The 20205-nt window shown below is 35.7% G+C and overlaps 1 protein-coding gene across 1 annotated transcript; it reads right to left on the bottom strand.

The window, feature by feature from the left end:
• Positions 1 to 1278: 1278 nt before the first annotated feature.
• On the bottom strand, positions 1279 to 17459 carry LOC145989342 (uncharacterized). The gene is made up of 3 exons (XM_083124675.1): positions 17437 to 17459; positions 9844 to 9966; positions 1279 to 1537 (listed from the first exon to the last, which is right to left on the bottom strand). Exons 1-3 carry the CDS (start codon positions 17453 to 17455, stop codon positions 1326 to 1328), a joined length of 354 nt encoding a protein of 117 aa, XP_082980801.1. The 5' UTR covers positions 17456 to 17459; the 3' UTR covers positions 1279 to 1325.
• Positions 17460 to 20205: the final 2746 nt, after the last annotated feature.

Raw genomic sequence — 20205 nt, 5'->3', positions numbered from 1 at the left:
TTAACAAACTTATAGAAAAGCCAAAGTTTGATAATTTCTGAAGCAAAATTGAGTGGTCTAATTTGTCAAAAGCTTTGGCAAAATCAATATATATTACATCTACTGGGGATCCCTCATTAAATGAGTCAAAAACAAATTGGGTTAATGTGATCAAGTTAGTTGTAGTACTTCTGTTCGGGTAAAACCCGTGTTGCTCTGTAGTTATAAATGGTTTGACATGGTTAAATATTTTTTTATAAATAATTTGTTCAAATATCTTAGACGGAGCGGAAATGAGAGATATAGGTCGATAGTTTTTTATATCACAAGCATTACCAGATTTAAAAATGGGGACTACTTTACTAATTTTCCAAATATAGGGAAATATTTGGGTTTTTAATATCTGATTAAATATATGACAAAGTGGTATGCGTAATACGTCAGCACAAGCTTTAAATATATAACTTTATCTTAGTAGGCAAGGCTTAGCATTAAGATTCTATAGTGTAAGGGTAAAAGGTAGGGGGGAACTGTACTCTTTCGCCGCCACTGTCTGCAGGCAACACTGACGCCAGACATTTTTGTTTTTTTAAATCTTTGATCAAGATCATATACTTTGAGGGAGGGAAATCGACAGAGAATATGTTTCAAACACGCCAGTCATTGAATTATTTCTCCACCAAACCTAGTAAATACCTCTGTGAGATATAAAAATCCAGTAAAACCTAAAAAAGAAATATAAAAACCTATAAAAAAAGGTTTAATTTAGGCACATAAACCTAAAATAGGTCCTAACAAGCAAAATAGGTTATTTTAGGCATTATAAAACAGTCAGTTGTTTCGTTTTTTTATGAAACGCCGATATAACATGTTATTTCGTATTTACCTGCAAAGGAAGAAATAGGTTAAAAACCTAAAATCCGAAGTCTAATCATCACTCATACCCATATTCGCAAATTATCCAAAAGTGTCAAAAAAAGCAAAGTAAAATAAAGCAAATCAATCAATCAATCCATCCTACAGATATTGTGGACAAACAGTAGAAAACCCTACAACAAAATTTATTTTCAAGTAGATATACAGTAAGCTGCTTGTAAGTCTGCCAAAAATTAACATACATCATACATTGAAAATAACATTGCTAATGACCTTAAATTGCATTTACTATTAATTTGTTCACGAATTATATTATATTCACAAGCACTTTCATCTAAATTCTTCTATCCTTTATGATAAATTGTCATCAGTATGTTAATTGATATTGATTGGCTTTATGGGAAACAAACATTGTTTTTTTTTTTTTTTACAAAAAGATCTTCCAATAGCGTTTGGATGTATTACATGAATCATAAGATTACAAACAGAAGCAATGTAGTCAAGAGAATGAAGATGTTATGTTCGATTGCATTACCCTTACTACATGCACGTGGTATGTCCTCAATTGTATTGCACAAAGACGTGCCGCAAGTTTCAGAGTACATAACAAAGTGGGGTGATTTCTTACAGTCTGAAACATCAATTTCCTCTCGAACACATTCACGATCTATTTGCATGATTTCTGAAATACAAATAGAGTCGTATTAATGATATTTGTTAAGGATATTATAATTTATAGTGTGATATTATTGAATAAACCTGAATCTTGCATAAGATATTGAATTAAATTCAATTTCTCAGTTTATTGGCTTTTACCACGTGGACCACAAAATAATGCTAAAATTATACTTTGGATCTCTTCAAATCATACATTCACAACGCAAGATTGCAAATCTGACATTTCTGGCAAGTTCCAGATCAGCAGGTTCATTAGAAGTCGGTCATGTAGCTATGGATAAATCTATCACACTTTCTCACAAACATTGCTAATTTGCTTTATCTAAACACTATCCATTGCTTTAAAAAATATTACATGTGGAACTAAAGACATATCAGACATCCTTGTCACCTCTTTATTTTTTTGTGCGGACAGGGAGAGGATCCATATTTCACGGGGTGATATTCGTTCTCCACGGTAAGCACACTCGACATTGTTTCGCACGGAGGGACCATATTTCACGTTCTGAGAATCGTTCGTCCTGTATTATATGGTTATATGGTTATACGGTGTGATATTTTTTCCTCCCTTCTGATGTTGGCTCATATTTCACGGTATATTATTTCCCCCTTTTGCGTTTCCAAATCGCAGTTTATTGTCAATTATTTTAAAGGGGAGTCATATTTTCTGGCGACGGACCAAATTCGTTCCAGCTTGCTGTGAGATTTGATCCGAGTTCTCATATTTCCTGGTTTATCTGTCTCGGCTCGGGAAACCTTACATCCGTGACACCGGGTTAAATAAAATACCACTGCACACACATCAACGAAAACTCCAAAAACAACGAATCGTGTGATGTAACAATTACATTAAGAGCCTATCCGATGGCGCAGCGGTAGCGTCGTTGCCTTGTAATCAAGGGGTCCCGGTGGAGGCACATAGTGGGTCGGATCCTACATTAAACTGTAGGTCCAGTCCCGATTAGTGGACTTAAAACACCAACTCAATCAATCAATAATTACATTAAGAGTAATGAAAAATTATTACTCCAAATCTAAAATATATGTTTCCTTACGGTTTCGAAACAGAATAACGGACGCATTAGGAATAGATAGCTTTAACAAAGGCTGGATGATCAGGAAGATGGAAGTCGTCGGGATAACCTAGTGTTTTACGGTGTCGATGAGGACTCCCCGGGAGAAAACTGGTCACAATCCGATGACATACAGCAAGCTCATAGGATAAACACCAACAGCACGCGAGGCCCACGCCCAATCGTTTGCCGCTTTTTACGGTACAAAAAAGAGGAAGAAATGTTTAGGTGCCGCAACAAACTAAAAGTTACAGAAATATATGTTGAACATGACTTCTGCTATTCCACTCGGAAAGAGCACCAGGAACTCCTAGAACATATGCACATATGCTGGTCATAGAGCCTATATTAGTTACCGCCACCTCGTTGTTGACAATGTCGAGTATTCCTTGAGTGATCTCCAACCTGACTGAGCCACCTTATCTGAGCCCCAAATTGCTGGCGCCAACCCGTCTCGAAGTGAAGGTGCAGTTCAACATCCCCCAGTCCCTATCCACCCTGGAAGTTCAGGAATACAGTACAATCGAGGAAGCAAGTGGTCCCGCGGAAATGGCTTCCGGCATCTCTGAAGATGTTGACGTAGCCACGCCCATTGCAACCTGACAGATAAGAAGGATAATTCCCTTCAGGACCCACTGGTGTATTAGTGAAAACAGCTGACAATCTCGAACCTAGCGGAACGAGTGCAAATGTAACTAGTGCATACTCCGTTTCTGACAAGTCGCCAGAGAATGTTCATTCAGTCAACACCTTTCATGAGAATCAAACAAATCGAGTCCCCTTGAGCATTATTTATCAAAACCTAAGAGGTATACGCACGAAAACGAACCAGTTTCTTCTCAGCATTTTGGCGAATAACTATGATGTGGTCTTGTGCGCTGAAACTTGGCTTAACGTCTCAATATCCAACTCAGAAATATTTTCAGAACGCTATAGTATTTTTAGATCGGACGGCAACCCACGAGAAAATGAGAAAACCCTAGGCGGTGGTGTTCTTATTGGTGTAAAGAAAGAAGATTGCCCTGAATTGGCGGATGTACCGTTAACTGAACAAACCATAGACTGTTTAATTATAAAATTAAAACCGGAACATGCACATACCACCTATATCACTGTAGTATTCATCCAGCCGTCAGCACCCCTACTGCTATATGAAACTTTGTTCTCCCACATAATCACACATTGTCCTCTAGGGACCCCATTGCTCATCGCTGATGACTTTAACATCCTTGACATAACTCATCCTACTAACGACCTCCTCACTTTAGGTTCCCACTGTCGTGAATTGAAGTACTTTATTGATATTTATGATCTAAAAAGCTTGAATACTGTACACAATGCCAACGGTAAAATCCTAGTTTTAGTCCTAACAAATATAGAGAATGTAACGATACTCCGGCAGGATGCACTTGTGCCGGAAGACACTAACCACCCACTCCTAGGAATAAATGTACCACGCCCCAAGCCTAAGCATAAAACTTCAAAGTCGAGTATTAAGCGATACAATTTTAAGAAAGCTGATTTCGTCAGTACGTTTCACAAATTTTAAATCAGCTAACTGGGAACAATTACACAAATACAACGATATCGATCTTGCAGTGGACAAATTTTACGAAATAATTAAGTGTATATTTGATGAATGCATCCCATTCTCCCACTCAACTTATGCTGATCAGTACCCTTGTTGGTTCACGCTAGATATTATCAAAGGTATAAAGGTCAAGTCACACCATCATAAAAAATGGAAACAAAAACAAGGGAATGTAGGGTATCATGAAGCTAACTTTAAAGCCCTAAGAACGAAATTAAAAGCGGATATAAACAAAGCTTACCAAAACTACCTTAACATCTGCGAAGCTAATCTGACTCGCGATCCAAATCTATTTTTGTCTTTAGTTAAGAATCAAAGTAAGAATCCACCAGCCCAAACAACCAAACTCAGTGGTGAACCTATTAGTAACAATAATATCTTTATGCTACATATTTCGAATCTATCTTTTCCGCGAAACCATCCTCTTACGATACCACACATACGAACGCGCTTCCGAAATCCCAAATTAGTCTCTTAAGAATCCCGGAAATTTCCCTAAAAGAAATCGAATAAGCCATCAAAAAACGCAAACCGAAAAGAGCAGCTGGACCGGACCTCATCTCTCCCCCCCCCCCCCCACTACGTTATTGAAGGTTGCTCAGAGGCGCTCATGTTCCCTCTCCACACCCTCTTTATTTTAATCTTGAAAACAGAAAAATTCCCCTCAAGTTGGAAAACGACGGAGATTTGTCCAATCCCCAAAGCAGCTGATAAGACAGACATAAGTAACTACAGACCAATCGCGAAACTGTCAACTCCAGCTAAACTCTTTGAGCAAATAATTTATATTCACATTTATTCGCATGTCAAACCTATCCTTTCTCCACACCAACATGAATTTGTATAAAACCGTTCAACTGTGACTAATCTCGTCGAATTAACAAATTGCGTTTAACTATTGACTATAAAGGACAAGTCGATGTAATATACACGGACTTCTCAAATGCCTTTGACACGGTACACCACGATACTTTAATTCAGAAGCTAGTCTACATTTGCCTCTCTCCGCAATTTATAAAACTACTTGCTTCATATTTATAGAATAGACGAAAATATATCATGCACCAAGGACTAAGGTCCTCCTATTACATAGCCAGCTCCGGTGTCCCACAAGGTTCGAAACTAGGCCCCCTGCTGTACCTGATTTTCATTAACGATTTACCCGACACACTAAAAAACTCCGAAAAGTTAATCTCTGCTGAAGATGTCAACATTTTCAAACACATTATTAAAAGCGATCACGACTGCACGAAATTACAAGACGAACTTATCGAAGTACTTCATTGGCGCAAGAACAACAAGGTTAATCTCAATCTCAAGAAATGCAAAGTAGTATCATTCACACGTAACAAACATCCCATCCAATAACATTTTCGACATATAGAAATCCTAAGAGAGAATACTGTAACTGACCTTGGAGTCACATTTGACAAAGCTTTAAATTTCCACACACACACTGCGCGCATCCTCAGTCAAGCACATAGGTACCTAGGATTTGTGATGAGGAGAGCCCGGAAGTTTGGCAAAATGCCTCTTTTTATCTACTGCATATATTGATATTTTTTTCCGGATATACGTTTTTTATGTTGTTTCGAATGTTTTAGAAGCCTTTTCATTTTGCCTATTTTGCCTATTTGGGACCCCACTGCCTATTTTTAATTATAATGCCTTTTTTTGCCTTTTTCAATGAAATTTGACCATTTTTTTAAAAAAAATGTGTATATAAATTATTTTTATCCCAAAAAACGTTGTTGGCATTTATTTTTGTTCCGTTTATTATGTGAATAATTTTCGCCTTATTTAAGCAATATTGAACTCACGCATGTTTCAACATTGCTGAAGGAGAAAAGTGTGAGACAAAAGTATTTCATGCTGAGTTAAGATATTGCCTTTCGGTTAACATTTCCTTGTGCATGATTGACTGCTGAAAACCTGTTGCAGAACACCTGCACAATTACGTCATCACGTCTAGCGTCCGTGTCAGGAGGTTATTGACAAGAAACAGAACTAATGCCCAAGGACCTTTGCATGGATTCCAAAATCAAGTTCTCTATCTTTAGTTTAGTTCTGCAGTGTAGTTGTCATCATGCCGAAATTTACTGTGCCATTAAGTGGTAAGTTACATGGTTACGTGCGTGAATTTGGTGAAAGCACATTTTCGACAGACTGTACTATTCTTCTCTGCAAGATATGTGAAAAAACAATCAACTATGAGAAAAAAATACTTTACATCTCAGCATGTGTCAACAGCAAGACATAAATCTGCAGCTGCTAAAATGATCGGACAGAAGAAGATATCCCTAATTTCAACAGTGGGCACTTCATCCAACAGGCAATCTCAGTTTTCTCTTGAACTGTGCAAAGCTTTCATGGAAGCAGGAATACCTTTCTGGAAAGTGGAAAACAAGTCACTGAGGAAATTCCTGGAGAAATACACAAAAGAAACGGTGCCGTCGGAATCTAAGCTGCGGAAAACATATTTAAGCGTCTGCTACGAAGAAGCTCTGCAAAGAATTCGTGCTGAAGTTGGTGGAAAGAAGATCTGGATTTCAATATATGAAACTACTGACGCTATGGGACGCTACATAGCCAACGTCATCATAGGAACTATGGAACCAACATGTGGAGAATCCTCGTCATTTCTTCTCACGTCAGAACAACTAGAGAGAGCCAATGGTTTGTTTATAGCTCAGTTATTCTCAAACCCCCTACTTCTGCTCTGGCTAGATGGTGTACATCATGATGACGTGTTATTTTTTATCAGTGATGCAGCTCCCTATATGAAGAAGGCTGCCATAGCATTGAAAATTCTCTTCCCGAACTAGTGTTGCACCCAGAAGTGGACAGGTTGATTTCAAACACAAAGAAGATATTTCTGAAATCTCCCACTCGAACCCGAAATTTTTTAGAAGTTGCGCCTGAGCTTAGTTTACCTCCACAACCAGTCTTGACGAGATGGGGAACCTGGATATCAGCAGCTATATATTATGCTAACAACCTTGAAAGAATCAGTGAGGTGATCGATGCTCTTCCAGAAAATGAAGCGGCTGCAATTCGTGAAGTGAAAAAACTCCTTCTTCAGAACTGAAGAATGAACTGTTGTTTATTTTGGCACATTATGGTGCTTTGCCAGAGACAATCACAAAGCTAGAAAAAAGAGTGACTCTTATTGCAGCCATGAAAATCTTCGAGGAATCTATGCAGCAGATGATGGAAGTGCCAGGAGAAAAGGGGTCAGCTGTTGCAGAAAAGTGCAAACGGGTAGTGAGTGCAAATGGGGACTTGAAACAATTGAAAACAATTGTTGCTGTTACCGAAATGAGTCCAGCTACATTAGCTTGTTTTATGTATGCTCCAATAACTTCTGTCGAAGTAGAAAGATCATTTTGTATTATGAAAAACATTATCTCTGACAAACGACTATCAATGAATGTTGAGAACTTAAAAAAAAAAAAACACCTTGTAGTTATGTGCAATCAAGACGGAGAAAATTTGCTACTTTACTATACGTTTGTCAGATCAAAACTTGAATATGCCTCAGTCGTTTGGGACCAGTTATTTAAAAAGGAAATCGAGAAAATAGAGAAACTCCAAAATAAATTCTTAAGGTATTTAGTATATAAACTAGATGGCATTTATTCAAAATTCACTTCGGGTGACATCTTACGCAACATGCTGAGTGTCCCGTCTCTTGAAGAAAGAAGACAGATGCACCAGTTAACCTTTCTTTCCAAACATGTCAATGGAAAAACAGACTCATCCGCAAAAATAAACTTTTATGTTCCATACTCAAAATTAAGACCGGTATTTCATGCGGTAGAACCAGGATGGCCGAAACGGATTCCATGAGGAGGATGTGCGTGCTGTACAATATAGTCTCTAATAATGCCCCTGATATTGATCTATTTAGACCTGAAAGCAAACATATTATGTGAACCCTGTATAATACTTTGTGATATACCACCCTTGTATTATATATTGTTGTTATGTAACGATTATTCTGTCCCTTCTTATAGTTCTTCTCTTATTGTTTTTGTTTTCTATTTCCAATTCTTATTTACTTTTGTTTTGTCAACATATATGTGAACTTAACTCAGAATTTAACCTCAAAGCATTGTAACTGGGCCTGCCTGTAGTGTTTAATAAATAAATGAATAGTTAGAAAATTAAATATTTTATTTCATCTAACTGTAATTGCAAAGTAAAGTTTACCCTTGCACCTTATTGTTTCATGTGAAAAAAATCATCGTTTAAACCTGCAATACATGTTCTAAATTTATCTTTAAACGCAAATTCGTAGTTTTCCATATTCGTTCTATTCCATATTAATTTTGTTTATGTCCTATCCGATAGAGCTTTGTGAGACATTTGTAGCAAACGAACAGAAAATAAACACTTTATTAACATTCCTAACTATTATTAAGTGGAACATGCTACAAAACTAATGACAACCCTGATTCTGTTGCGAAAATAATCAATGTCCGCTTTATATATTAGGAAATGAAAGCAAGTAGTTATTCAATTCGATCAAATATACATTTTTTGTTCAAAGTTTAAGTCTACTTTACGCACAGAATTGCTAATCGAGACTGGGCTTTCAAACACTGTCAATTTGCTTCCACCCAGGACCTGTACATATTTTGTTAAAATTAAAGATTTGCAGTATGCTTATTCTTTTAAATAGAAAAGTGAGAAGAAATTTTTCATGTTGGGTCATTCCATATCAAATCAATCGATAAAAAATATTTTTGAACCTTTAGGATTCAGATTTTCTGATTTTTTGTTTATACATTGTACCTATTAATAGGACAAAAGCTGCCATATTTCAGATTTTTTCGGATCTTAGTTTTTGAATTATTGACTTTCAAGAAAGCAAATATCCCAAAATTTGACGACATTTTAAAATGTTTAAACAGCTGTACATCAAAAACTATTTGAGTCAGAGAGCTCAAAATTGGTGTTATTCTGTTATGCTTTTAATGAGCTTCAATTTGAATGTCTTCAAAACATAAACTTTTAAAAAAAATGATGTTTTTCAGATTTTCAAAAAAAAAATTTCGAGTTTCTTAAAAATTACAAAATTCAAATACCACAGTCAGATTGCATTTCAAATTAAAACGCACTAATGAATAACACTAATTTGAGCTCTCTAGGTCAAATAGTTTTTGATTTACAGCTGTTTACACATTTCAAAATGTCGTCAAATTTTGGGATATTTGCTTTTTTGAAAGTCAATAACTCAAAAACTAAGAGTCGAAAAAATCTGTAATTCAGCAGTTTTCGTCAACTTTACTGGTACTACCACTCCACGAAAAAATATATATTTCTGAGATGGAATGTTCAGACCCTGGTTGATTTGACAAGCAATGATCCTGTATTAAATTTAATAAATTATATTTACGGTTATAATTAAGTACAGAACTTATTTGAAGAAATTTGTAACACAATTAAGCATTGTTTATATATTAAGTTACGCCAAAGTTGCTGACCAAGACAGTTTATTAAAAGTTAAAAGCTATTAATTTTTAATAAACTGCCTTAGTCAGCAACTTTACTGTGTAGAAACATCATATGTTCTTGAAATACTTAAAACAATATTTATTTGCCCTTATTAATAGAAAATTTACCTTTTTTATATACTCTTACCATTATCTTGTTTACTTTTTGTGAGGGAAATCTTACAGGTTCCCAATGAGCATATGACCTTTTCAGACGTATTTGCTTTTTTACAATTGTAGTCTACTGGATATTTACAAACATAACATTCTACTAAAAGAGAGAAAAACATTAATGAGAGAAACATACTACATGCTTCTGTACTTATTCTCTTTAATATACCCCTAAATTTGTAAAGTAAGTCTAATTTCGTGAAATCTTTGTTACGTATAATACGTGTATATTGCTTCTGTCGACAAATAATCTTAGTGAAGTGAAGTTTCGTTATTTACCCTCTGTTTCACAAATATTAGTAGCTAATTATAATTTACATCACATGGTTTAAGATGGAGTGGTGTTCTATACATATATGATTGATCGTGAAGCATGATGCTCCTGCTTCAACTGATGCATTAAACTAGCGGTCGGCACAGAAATAAATATTCACTTGCATCATGAGATGCACTTTGCCATTACCTTCACAGATGATGTACAAAAATGCATCACACTGTGAAACTGATTCTTTGCAAAGGCAAAATAACACACACGCATTAAATAAATTTGATGTATATGGCTTTCTGAAAATACCTAAACTAACAATGAGATCATTTATCATGAGGTCAGTAAACGACGGTGTTCAATGCGGTGTACAGTGTCTCTCAAAAGTTTTAGGACAACGACATTTTAAACTAGGCAACCCAATTTACACAAGCCGTTGGTGGGTTGCGTGCAGAGTTAGGCTCAATTTCAGGGTTGCCACATGCACAATAGATATTTATAAAACACGCGAAAGAAATATAAACAAGTATTATTGTATAAAATTATTAAAAATATCACTATTATATCGCAAATGACAAAATTCTTTCTGAAAGAAAAAAATAGGTTTTCTAGTATTTCATCGCTGATGAGTCTACAGTAAGGAAAAGAGGTGAGAGGAAACGAAAGGTCACAAAGGAGAGGAGAAAGAGAAAGCGAAAGGAGAAGAGGAAAAGTAGAGGAGAGAAGAAAGATAGGATAGACGAGGAGAGGAGATGTAGTGAGGAGAATGGAAAAAGATTCGAGGAGAGATGAGGAAAAAAGAACAAAGAAGAGAAAAGAGGAGGAAAACGAGAGGAGAGGAGGAGACGAGAAGAGGGAAGTGGAGAGTAGAGTAAAGGAGAGAAAAAGAGAAGAACGAAAAAAGAGAGAATAGTGCAGTGGAGTCGAAAATCTTAGACAGGAAAGGAGATAAGACGAGTGGAGAAGAGTGGGATGGAGATAAGATGCGAGAAAAGTAGGTAAGGCGATATGAGATAAAAGCAGAACGGAAAGAGGGGAGAGAAGAAGGAGAAGGAACTGGAGAGAAGAGGTAGTTGCAGAAAATACCGTCTGAGCGTCAAGAATGGATGCATTGGTCAAATTATCGACATGAAACATTCAATGACATTTTGAAATGTATTGGAGAATATATTAGATCGGTGCGAAATGCCTTTTGGCTGAGTTCAGAGCAAATTAAAATCTTCCATGTAAGATCTTTGATTTTACCTGCGATTACACCACTAAAAAAATGAACGTAATTTTTAATATTTATAAGAATTATTCAATTTTTCTCCACTTCTCGGTTCGTTGAAATGGAGATTTTGTAATTCAATATTTCCCCTCCCCCCATCGTTAATTCCAAACTGAATCATTCCGTTTCACACGGCGTGGACAATGAACACAATGGGATATGTCTAAAACTTACGAAAATTTTCTGCCAGCGGAAGGGTTTGAACCTACGACCATCAGATTGACAATCCTGAACGGTAACCACTACCCTACAACCTTTAGCTCCTTAAACCAGGTAGAAGAACCACTACCCTACGCCTTTACCTTCGAATGAAACAATATTTTTTTTTAAGTATTCTGTCCCTCCAATATTGCAAATGTCGTTTGGTATACGTGTAGTTGAACTTTTACTTTAATTTTGATTTGCTTTCTTGTAGTTTAACCGATATCTTCCAGAAATAATTTTCGAAGTAATTAAAAACGAGAATATTGGTAGGTGTGAAAATGCGAGTTATTTCTTCTAACTTATTATTGTGATTAGGCATTACTAATGGAAAATATCTAGAGGCTTGAATATTACAGGACGATGTTCTTTTCCTGTGATACTCTAACAGACAAAATGCTTGTTTACTGATGCAAGTCTTGTGTCCAGAACAGTCTTATGAAATGTATTTGCTGTTGCGTAAGATAACACGAAATAATTACACCGTTTGCGAACTACCAAATCTGTGCAACGTTATACGTACACAGGCGGAAAATTTTATTCATAAAATCACTTCACATTTGACAGTGTTAGTCAAGAGAGACTCGTGGGACACTGTGTTAAGGTGCTGGACTAAATCCTTCTAATTTTTCTTCCTCGAAGAACAACAATTTCTAAGGAAGAGCAACAGTGATGATCTTTCTTATTTCTTTTAAATGCTTACACTTTCCTTTAATTGGGTTAAAAATAAATAAGAATATTGCTTGCATTTCTGTCATTGACGTAGACCAGAGAGAGAGAGAGACAGACAGACAGACAGATATTACAAAATAGTTCAAATAGTGCGAACGCCATTAAAAAGTCATGATAATTCTATGTTGCGTACTTAGAATTATTCATACAATAAAGAACATGTCTAATTGTGAGTTAACAACAACAAAAAAAAAAAAACAATAATAAAGAGACATTTTTGCATCACGATTGCAGTTCGAAAAAGTCTGGACAGGGATTGAAAGTAACGCACTATCCTGACTAAATCGGTGAATCGGACGTCTGGTAGCCTTGCATCAATGATTATAAAACTAAAACCACCCAATATTGCAGCTTGAAGACTTATGCGCAAGAAACAGATTCATTTATACAAGAGCAAAATTGAAATTTTTACACTTTTCAAAAATCGACGATGTTATTTTTGTATTTATTTATTTATAGGTTCACAGTTAAATATTTTAGGGTTCGAGGGGGAAGCATGGCCTACATGGTCCCTCCCCTGGGTACTGACCTTACGTAGACAGTGGAAGAGAAATTTTGGAGAACCTTTCTATTAAATTTAGTATTTACATTCACCTTATGCTCAGATAGGTTAAACCGTTTATTGACAATCGTGAACTTTTCGTTTAATAGATAATATTTGGTTTTAAACGACGGGAGAACATTGGTCGAATTTCCTTTCTTGCTCTTTTGAGAGAATATATACTTCTACAATAGCAATCGCGTTCGGAAACCGTGAAAAAAAAAATGACTTGGTTTTCAAAGGCAGACAAGCTTGGTAGTCTAGCTTGCTCGCGATCAAAGTGACTCACTCACGCTATTCAAGGCCGCTTCTTATAGCACCCAGCACGTTACATGTGACCAGAGTCGAATTTTAAAGAGAATCTGAAGAATGGTAGATTTCATCAGAGGCGGCTAGGTAGGCACCAGCTCAACATGCAATAGTTTAAGTGATAATTCCTGACAAAAAAAAAAAACGTATTGAATAATTATTGGGATAGTAATACGTGTATCCGCTCTTTTTTAACAGTGTAAGCTCGAAGACAATCTGTATTCCATTTATTTATATTGGCAACTTGGTCAACCGGAGGTTATTTTATCGCCTTCGATAATCGAATTGTCTGATCGATTATTTTTTTGTTTACCCAGGAACATGCCCCATAGGAGATTTCCGAGACCGGGTTACGCTACTCACTCGTAGCTCCCCAATTTCTTCACGATGGTGGGTTGCCACCGGTCCCATACACAGGCCGAGAACCTAGAGAGTGGGCATAGGTGGACTCGAATCCATGCCGTCCTGCAGTCGGAGGTCACGGAGGAGGACTTTTATTTACCAAGCTTGTCTGCCTTTGAAAACCAAGTCATTTTTTTTCACGGTTTCCGAACGCGATTGCTATTGTAGAAGTATATATTCTCTCAAAAGAGCAAGAAAGGAAATTCGACCAATGTTCTCCCGTCGTTTAAAACCAAATATTATCTATTAAACGAAAAGTTCACGATTGTCAATAAACGGTTTAACCTATCTGAGCATAAGGTGAATGTAAATACTAAATTTAATAGAAAGGTTCTCCAAAATTTCTCTTCCACTGTCTACGTAAGGTCAGTACCCAGGGGAGGGGCCATGTGGGCCATGCTTCTCCCTCGAACCCTAAAATATTTAACTGTGAACCTATAAATAAATAAATACGAAAATAACATCGTCGATTTTTGAAATGTGTAAAAATGTCAATTTTGCTCTTGTATAAATGAATCTGTTTCTTGCGCATAAGTCTTCAAGCTGCAATATTGGGTGGTTTTAGTTTTATAATCATTGATGCAAGGCTACCAGACGTCCGATTCACCGATTTAGTCAGGATAGTGCGTTACTTTCAATCCCTGTCCAGACTTTTTCGAACTGCAATCGTGATGCAAAAATGTCTCTTTATTATTGTTTTTTTTTTTTTGTTGTTAACTCACAATTAGACATGTTCTTTATTGTATGAATAATTCTAAGTACGCAACATAGAATTATCATGACTTTTTAATGGCGTTCGCACTATTTGAACTATTTTGTAATATCTGTCTGTCTGTCTGTCTCTCTCTCTCTCTGGTCTACGTCAATGACAGAAATGCAAGCAATATTCTTATTTATTTTTAACCCAATTAAAGGAAAGTGTAAGCATTTAAAAGAAATAAGAAAGATCATCACTGTTGCTCTTCCTTAGAAATTGTTGTTCTTCGAGGAAGAAAAATTAGAAGGATTTAGTCCAGCACCTTAACACAGTGTCCCACGAGTCTCTCTTGACTAACACTGTCAAATGTGAAGTGATTTTATGAATAAAATTTTCCGCCTGTGTACGTATAACGTTGCACAGATTTGGTAGTTCGCAAACGGTGTAATTATTTCGTGTTATCTTACGCAACAGCAAATACATTTCATAAGACTGTTCTGGACACAAGACTTGCATCAGTAAACAAGCATTTTGTCTGTTAGAGTATCACAGGAAAAGAACATCGTCCTGTAATATTCAAGCCTCTACATATTTACCATTAGTAATGCCTAATCACAATAATAAGTTAGAAGAAATAACTCGCATTTTCACACCTACCAATATTCTCGTTTTTAATTACTTCGAAAATTATTTCTGGAAGATATCGGTTAAACTACAAGAAAGCAAATCAAAATTAAAGTAAAAGTTCAACTACACGTATACCAAACGACATTTACAATATTGGAGGGACAGAATACTTAGAAAAAAATATTTTCATTCGAAGGTAAAGGCGTAGGGTAATGGTTCTTCTACCTGGTTTAAGGAGCTAAAGGTTGTAGGGTAGTGGTTACCGTTCAGGATTGTCAATCTAATGGTCGTAGGTTCAAACCCTTCCGCTGGCAGAAAATTTTCGTAAGTTTTAGACATATCCCATTGTATTCATTGTCCACGCCGTGTGAAACGGAATGATTCAGTTTGGAATTAACGATGGGGGGAGGGGAAATATTGAATTACAAAATCTCCATTTCAACGAACCGAGAAGTGGAGAAAAATTGAATAATTCTTATAAATATTAAAAATTACGTTCATTTTTTTAGTGGTGTAATCGCAGGTAAAATCAAAGATCTTACATGGAAGATTTTAATTTGCTCTGAACTCAGCCAAAAGGCATTTCGCACCGATCTAATATATTCTCCAATACATTTCAAAATGTCATTGAATGTTTCATGTCGATAATTTGACCAATGCATCCATTCTTGACGCTCAGACGGTATTTTCTGCAACTACCTCTTCTCTCCAGTTCCTTCTCCTTCTTCTCTCCCCTCTTTCCGTTCTGCTTTTATCTCATATCGCCTTCCCTACTTTTCTCGCATCTTATCTCCTTCCCACTCTTCTCCACTCGTCTTATCTCCTTTCCTGTCTTAGATTTTCGACTCCACTGCACTATTCTCTCTTTTTTCGTTCTTCTCTTTTTCTCTCCTTTACTCTACTCTCCACTTCCCTCTTCTCGTCTCCTCCTCTCCTCTCGTTTTCCTCCTCTTTTCTCTTCTTTGTTCTTTTTTCCTCATCTCTCCTCGAATCTTTTTCCATTCTCCTCACTACATCTCCTCTCCTCGTCTATCCTATCTTTCTTCTCTCCTCTACTTTTCCTCTTCTCCTTTCGCTTTCTCTTTCTCCTCTCCTTTGTGACCTTTCGTTTCCTCTCACCTCTTTTCCTTACTGTAGACTCATCAGCGATGAAATACTAGAAAACCTATTTTTTTCTTTCAGAAAGAATTTTGTCATTTGCGATATAATAGTGATATTTTTAATAATTTTATACAATAATACTTGTTTATATTTCTTTCGCGTGTTTTATAAATATCTATTGTGCATGTGGCAACCCTGAAATTGAGCCTAACTCTGCACGCAACCCACCAACGGCTTGTGTAAATTGGGTTGCCTAGTTTAAAATGTCGTTGTCCTAAAACTTTTGAGAGACACTGTACAATGAATCCCTCATCAGAAGTGGAGTGCATGGTATTCGTTGCGGAGCACTGTCCACACTTTACTGGCAGTTGAAGGTCAATAGCTGTTAGTTGGAGACTAACAACCAGGATCAGTTTTAATTCTTGGGTAGGTATTCGGACCGTTGTGCTAATATTCACGTTCAAGCGTAGTGTACAGAACCTAACCGGGCGCTCTTGATTCGCCAATGTCATGCCGTCCGTTTACAATAGGTATCTACTAAAGAAACAGTGTTGATCTTCATACACTTTTTATATATCATTCCTTAATACTGTTTGCTGGTCGTGGTTCTCTGTGGTAAGACATTCTGAAGTTGATTAGCCTTTTGGAAAACATTGTGTACATAACAAACAACCGCTACTACCAATAGAATCTACTGCTGCATAAGCTCGTATATTTTATACAAAATTAAATTCCTACGTAACTATTGGAATGCTGTGCACTGAAAAAAAAATATTAAGAAAATTAAGTTGATATCGTTCTCGTTTCGTTTCCTAATCCAAGGAAGCATTTCCTGTTCAATAGCTATAATATAATAAAATATAATATATATATATATAAATATTTATATATATATAAAAGGAGATGAAGTTAGCAGGTTTGGAGTTATTTTTTTCTTATTTTTTAATTAATTTTGAATGAATTCTTCCCAATTGTTTTTTAATGGTTTCTATCAGAAAATGATACGTTAATGATATCTAGGAGAGAATACGGCGAATAACATTTCACTTAGAAAACTCTCACCATGTTCAGTAAAGATTTAAGTTTGTTTTCATTATCCGGAGGAAAGGGAGAAAGTAATACCATAATTTTAAACATCAAGTGACTCTAATTTGCTCTTCGTATTAGTGATAAGTTAGGTGATAAGTTTTAGACTTCACTGAGACACAATCACTTAATTTTAGGCACCAAAGGTTCGATTTACTCTTAATTGAGATTTATTTTTAGGCTTAAATATCTCTTGGAATCACTTGGTGATCCCCCTCTTTATCCTCTACCAACACAAACAAGAAAACTAAAGAGGATATTCAGTATAATATTGGATCTACCATTAACAACACTACAGTCAGTGAATTTATTTAAATATATTTTAACACTCATACTTACATGCATTACTCTCCTTCATCAGATGAAACAGAAAGAGAATAACTAAAAACAAAATCACTCTCATTTTTTAGCAGCTTATAGATTAAACAATGCAATAATCCTATCAAAAAATGTTAAATGCACAAGAGTTCCATCCATGAGAAACATGTAGAACAGAAGTTGTTTTATACTAATTAGGCACAGGTTAATGAAATACAGATGGGAACTACTTATGTTAATAATGCTACCCAGTTTCATATTTATTATAGAATACATATTATAAATATGGAAATATATGGTTGATTTCTATTTTAGACGTACGAGATCAGGATGTAATTAATTTTGTCGCGCTGATTCCTGAAATCTGTTAATATTGTGTATGTTATGCACATATTTGAGTGTGTGTATAATATTCTTCAGATACACAGTACTTTAAAATATATTTTTTTGTTTTTCTGGTTGTAAGAGTTGTCTATTGATATGGGAGAAATTGCAAAAAACGGTAATCCCAAATAAATAAATAAATAAATAAATAAACATAAATAAGGATTGTCTGTGGGTAAGGTGTAATACAGAGATGGCCTCGTCAGTTATTTTTTTTCAGAATTTTCATGTGACGTAGGTGAGAGTCGCACAGACTTGTAATTAGGAGAAGAGACGATGGCCTTGTGATTGAAGCTTCTTTTCCTTGCTCGCGCATAGAACGGGGTGATGCAATGATGGCGGAAATGGGCATTCTGAATTGAGTCAGTCCATGGAACGATTGCATTTTTATGCAACTGCAGCCTTATCGATATTCATATTTGTATCTGGAACATTTTAGGGCTGGTTAGGATTCTCTCAAATCTCTAGAGAATATACAGTACGGCAAGATACGTGTACTATACTCAGATCTGTCAACACTTAGTAATCGAGCTAAGTACACAATGCATTCTTATTATGATATTATAAATTTCATAACTTGAGAAATGTGCATTTCATGAATGAAACTTCACAATAATGATATGATCATCTATCTATCTCTATTGAAAGTAACAGTTTCCTATTTACAGTGTACAGAACAAAATATACACAGGTGTTAGTTGTTCGTACGATTGCATACATTATTAGTATTTTTCCCTTTTCACAAAGTAGGTTTAATTTATTCGGAAACGTACAATTATACAAACTTCATTGTCCATATCCCAAGCTTCGTTAATTACCATTGAAAGTAGTAAAACTGTAAATCTTTGTGTAATATTTCTGTTCATATTTCCATTTTCTAGCATGGACAATTGTTAATATATCCAAACGCTAAAATGTTTGGTTTTGCACCTGCATTTTACAAAATAGCCCTTGTATTTTTATAGGATATTTATACATTTAAACTTCTGAAAAGTATGACACAACGCTCAGTATAATATTGAGATATTCCATTTGGATGAAATCAGCCAGACAATTAAAAACGACAAACTTATAATTTGGTATGGTTAATACATGGACGAGGTATTTATGCTTGAAAAGTCCAGAAAACTAATGTGAGAACGCAACTGTGATGAACTGTTAACAAACTGTATTGAGGCAGATTTAAAATATTGTGTTACATAGTATTTTTGGATTATTTAATGGTCTATGGCATATGAAATAAATGAGAAAAAAATGTGTTTGTAGCATAATTCATTCCAACATACGTACAACACTGCATTCGGAAAATAATTTGTTTGATAACCTGAAGTTCAGAATGGAATGGATTTGATTGAATGATTTGCTTTATTTTACTTTGTTTTTGTGCCACTTTTGGCTAATTTGCGAAGATGGGGATGAGTGATGATGTGATTAAATTCATGAACGGACAATCACAAACATCCATGCCCAGGCCGGGATTCGAACTCAGGACCCCTGCCATAGTAGCACGATGTGATAATCACTGTGCTACGGGGACCGGCGAAGTTCAGAATGAAATATTCACTAATAGTATTAACTAAAAATGTTGAATAATATGTAATTTAACGTGTAAATTTGAGTATAATTATGGAGGAAGAAGACAGCAAACCTGATTAATAAAATTAGAAGTCTGTAAAAAGTTAGTTACTGCTTTTTTTCTCTTAGAAGAAATGTTCCGGCACTATTCAAGTTAATATGTTACCGTGTTGTTTGTTAATGTGTTCATCATAACAACTACTCAAAATTGTGTTATGTTCATAAACAATGATGCATCCAAGTACACACACACATGCATATACATTTCTCAGGGAATAGAACCCTGAAAACTGATCACAAAGCAACAGCATTAACTATTACAGCATCCAGGAAGAGTTGAATCAAGCTCTTGGACAAATATTTTAGAACAGAAATATTAAATAACTATTCCCTGGAGCAAGGGTGCGCAAGACATCAGAGAAGGGAAGGAAATAGAGTGGGCAGAGCAAAGCAGTAGCGGTTTTAAGGGCTAGTAACTACAGTCACTTACCACCTCCAGGCAATCCATTTCTCTCTCCCGTGTTCATTGGTGTTCTCACGTTACTACCTGCGCAGAGACTTGTTTTCGTTCGCTTGCTCCAGAGATACTTGGGACAGGGTATAAAGCAATACAAATGGAATGTTACGATAGATTACTACTAGGGGAAAAATGTATTTCATTTTTAAAATATATATTTTTTAAATATAACCTGAAAAAAACCCAATAAAACCCAGTTTTGCCCGGGTTTTATCTGAAAAAAAAACCGAAAAAAACGGGCAAAATGCCAACCCTGGCACAGTGTATTTTATTTTTTAAGCCTAAAAAAGATAAGAATGTTGGATCTCGCGGTA

This window comes from Lepisma saccharinum, chromosome 6, assembly GCF_977018435.1.
Source record: "Lepisma saccharinum chromosome 6, izLepSacc3.1, whole genome shotgun sequence".
NCBI lineage: Eukaryota > Metazoa > Arthropoda > Insecta > Zygentoma > Lepismatidae > Lepisma > Lepisma saccharinum.
This window is presented reverse-complemented; position numbering and strand designations above follow the sequence as displayed.

Bases quoted from the DNA above. Each gene is read 5' to 3' on its own strand.
- LOC145989342 (XM_083124675.1), bottom strand. The intron at 1,538-9,843 runs GTAAGAGTATAT...TTTGTATTTCAG, and splicing joins AAAAAGTAAACAAGATAATG to AAATCATGCAAATAGATCGT.